This window comes from Coffea arabica, chromosome 7e (assembly GCF_036785885.1).
Source record: "Coffea arabica cultivar ET-39 chromosome 7e, Coffea Arabica ET-39 HiFi, whole genome shotgun sequence".
NCBI classification, from domain to species: domain Eukaryota; kingdom Viridiplantae; phylum Streptophyta; class Magnoliopsida; order Gentianales; family Rubiaceae; genus Coffea; species Coffea arabica.
The window spans coordinates 38174801-38178578 of record NC_092323.1 but is presented as its reverse complement, the minus strand read 5'-3'; the positions used below and the strand labels follow the sequence as shown (position 1 = coordinate 38178578).

General features: G+C 35.3%; 1 protein-coding gene across 2 annotated transcripts; it reads right to left on the bottom strand.

Annotated features, from left to right (window-relative positions):
- Positions 1 to 466: 466 nt before the first annotated feature.
- Positions 467 to 2929, bottom strand: LOC113701485 (germin-like protein subfamily 1 member 7). Of its 2 annotated transcripts, none has more exons than XM_027222171.2 (2): positions 2786 to 2929; positions 467 to 1263 (listed from the first exon to the last, which is right to left on the bottom strand). In XM_027222171.2, the coding sequence occupies exons 1-2, from the start codon at positions 2910 to 2912 to the stop codon at positions 716 to 718; spliced, it is 675 nt and encodes a 224-aa protein (XP_027077972.1). In that variant the 5' UTR covers positions 2913 to 2929; the 3' UTR covers positions 467 to 715. The 2 variants fall into 2 exon arrangements, with proteins under 2 accessions (XP_027077972.1, XP_027077973.1); XM_027222172.2 differs by having other exon boundaries at positions 2789 to 2929.
- Between the last annotated feature and the right edge of the window lie 849 nt (positions 2930 to 3778).

Here is a 3778-nt window from a genome sequence, read left to right as displayed (position 1 = left end):
TTGATAAAACATGATGTCAAAATACATATTATGTAGTAATTGTGAATTTGGACCGAGTTGAAAATAGGCGTGTAGCCCCACTGTGTGCGTAAGTTCTCATCAAGCCTAATGCTTAGTTTGGGAATTATGGAACGATGGACAAGAAAGAAAATAGGAAGATTTAAATGTATCACTCTGATAGTTATAATTAAAAAAAAAAAACTTTACCGCCTAAATATGGGCAGAAAACGAGAGAAAATTGAAGCAAGCTTTATAAATTTTTTTAAAATGCCACTTTTATCCCTAAATGTCTGTTAAACAAATTTTGTTTGACATATATAAATGTTTTTTTTTTTTGCTTTTTGCTTTTTGGTTTCTCTTCTTTTCTTTTCTTTTTTTCATAACTTAAGCTTTCTCTTCTTTTCTTCTCTATTTTAAACTCCCAAACTTGCTGTAAACGACACACTAAGTCACCGCTAAGACTGAGTGAAAATAAAAATGTGTAAAAATACACATTTTTTTCATAAAAATGTGTTAAAATACACATTATTGTACACTCTAATTGTTACACTGATTTGTCTAGTCAAAGAAAACACCAAAATAAAAATAATCCAGAAAAAAGTTTGCTGAAGCAAACTTTGCAAAATAGACATCCAACATTCAACATCAATCTAAATTTAAATAGGGAGGAAAAAAGCAAAGAGTTGGCCAGATACGGCAACATAAAATGGTTCCATTAGAACTTCGACTGGAGGTACTCAATTACTTTCTTGTCTACCTGAAATGATTTAGTGAGAACTTCAGGAGCAATGCGCGGGTCCGTCCCAAAAACTGCGTTTCCAGTTGTGATGAGACCGGGATTTTGGCTATTAAAGGCCACAATTCCCATACCCTTTGTTTCCCCCACATTTCTTTGAAAATGAACTAGGCCAATTGGGAAGACAAAGACATCTCCAGGTTTCAAAATCTTAGCGAACAACTTATTTTTTGTGTTATCAGTTGGATTGGAGGTGACAAAACCAGCATAGATTGTACCCTCCAACACCACAATGACCTCAGTAGCACGAGGATGCATGTGAGGAGGTACGACACCATCTGGCTCAAAGTCAACGCGAAGTACAGTGAGACCAAGAGTGTTAAGGCCGGGTATTAGATTAACATCAGCCACCTTTACTCCAAATCCTAAGGAATTGTTGGTACTCGCAGGAGTGTTGAAGCCCGTAGCGAGGAAATCGTCAGTCGTTACCTGTTTTGGGTTCTTGCAGATCTTTCCATTCACAAAAACTGCATAAGAATCAAGATAAATAATTGATGTGAAATTTAGCTTAAATTCGCTTCACACAATTCCAATTAGACACATAACCATGAAAATAGGGAACAAAACGGAATATGCCACTAAGCAAAAATGGAAACAAAAAGACGAACTAGCATGTTACTTGTTTTTGTTAAACAATAAAAATTGCTAACATGGTTGGGTTATGCCAAATTTGATGCTTGCTGTATGGTTCAAAGTGTTAATACTTTGCATATATATATATATATACATATAATATTTTTATACACTATCAATGTAAATTTTTTACACTAAGCATGTTTAGATCAGGTCACATAGCATTAAATCAAATTTGAAATTCAAATAATCTATATATGGTATACATCCAAAGTTAGTATAAAAGAATCACTAAGCTGTCAGAACCTAAAAAGTTACTTCCAACGCGCGCACATTTTACATAAATATATATATATATATATATATATATATATATATATATATATATATATATATATATATGCGTGTGTGTGTGAAATACCCACTCCAGTTGATTCAATGGCCAAGGAAAGACTTTTAGAGCATTTTTCACAATCAAAATTTAGAATTCGAATTGTGTACTTAACTGGTGCCATTAGAAACATGTATATAAATTATATTCATCAAATCGGGCAACTTTTTCTCCTCTCGTGAAGGACGGTCATTACAGTCGCATGGAGTCGCGGTTACCCCAAAAAAATTGGGCCAGAATACCATGTATTTGTAAGCCAAGTAGATGTCTAAGCCCAGAAGGATGGTATCCAAGACCTAACTGGGAACTTCCGAAATTGGTGGACAGCGGTCACTGAAGCAGTCCAAAGAAAACAAGGATGGGACCATCTTGCGGAAACAGTCAACGTGCTTTGGCAAATTTGGAAGGCAAAGAATGATAAAATATTCAATGCCAGAGAAAAAGAAACCATGGGACATCATCAACAAGGCTTGCAATGAGTGGATGGAATGGGATAAAGTACAGGAGAAAACCAGGAACAGGAGCACAGAAGAAACAATCATACCACAGCAAAGACCACAAGCAGGGGAGACAAAATACGAGTCGCAACTGCATAAGAATACGAGTCGTGGCTAGAAGAGACAAAATGAGCAACAGCTCAGTCTACGGTATAATAGCATGGAGTGAGGATGGCAAACTGATCAGGAAATGGGCTATGAAAGAGAGGATGATGGAATGCCAACTTATGTAGGAAGCAGATGCAGTCAAGCTTACTCTTGCCAAAGCTTTTGAACAAAGATGGACGGTCATAGAACATGACATTTTGCTGTAAAAGGAGAAAAAGAAACTGACTACTGAATTTGATGGCCCAGAACGGGGTAACCTGAAATGATTCAATCCGAATTGTTAAGCCATCAGATCCTAAAATACAGTTTTTCCTCAACCTGAACATTTGGCTGACTTTACAATGTCAGACCAGAAAACTTCTCAGGTGAAAATCCCACCAAATAAAACATGTTCAGAATTGTTGTTTGGAAATGACTTACCACCTGCTGATGCATCGGGCACAGCAACGCAGAAATCCTGTAAAGGATCGTCATCGAAAGCATACGAAAATGATGATGATGAAACCAAAAATATGGCAAGAGTCACCAAGAAGCCTGCAGCCGCCATCTTTACTAACTGATAACGCAAGTTGACGTTTGAGTACAGAAACTATTGCTATTTATTTAGAACTTGGTGAAATATTTTAATGCCTTGAAAATCACTCAATGTCTGATTAGGTATTGGTCGTTGTCCTTTAACATTTTCAGATACAATTGTTGATTTCTAGAATAAAACAATAATTGTTGAATCATGTGTTTTACCTTTTTTCTTAAATAATCTGGGAAATTAGCTTGCTGACTATACCAACATTGTGAGCAGGTGAAGTAGTTTTCGATGTCAGGGATATGCTGTTGGTCTGTCTATTTTTCCTTTTGAGGGTTTAAAAGTATCTTTCAGTTCTTGACGGATGTGCTGCCCATTGCTTTTGCTAGACTTTATTTAATGTAACTTGTACATACCAGTGGGTATGTAGATGCAAATGCAATGGTGTTATAAGCTTATTTGACATAACGTCGTTCCTTCAAGTTCTACTTTTCTACAAAATTTCACACTTTTGATCTGCTGCGAAAATGAACTTCCCTCAATACCATAGGCGGAGCTAGAAATTTTGCTTTCGCGGGCGAACAATAGAGAGTGTAGAAATACAAAAGAGTGAAACAAAGAAAGTATCACAAATTGTAATTCCAAATTTAAAATATAATAACTAGTGTTTTAGTGCTAGGACAAGTCTAAAACAAAATAATTAAAATAAAACTCAGTACGATTCTATTCTTAATTAACGCGAGTGTTGTATGATGAAAATGTTACTTTATTATTATCACTCACTATATGGAAACTTATGGCTGGAATTACTTTTTGCAAAAATTATCTTAAAATTCATGGATATTAAGTTTGTTTTGATATTAAAGTAGGATTTTTTTTTGAAACACTGA

What these genes read in the sequence shown, in the direction of transcription:
- LOC113701485 (XM_027222171.2), bottom strand. Translation starts at nt 2,912, where the DNA reads ATGGCGGCTGCAGGCTTCTTGGTGACTCTTGCCATATTTTTGGTTTCA. An exon ending in GCCCGATGCATCAGCAGGTG is followed by an intron (nt 1,264 to 2,785) that starts GTAAGTCATTTC and finishes ATTCTTATGCAG; the next exon opens with TTTTTGTGAATGGAAAGATC.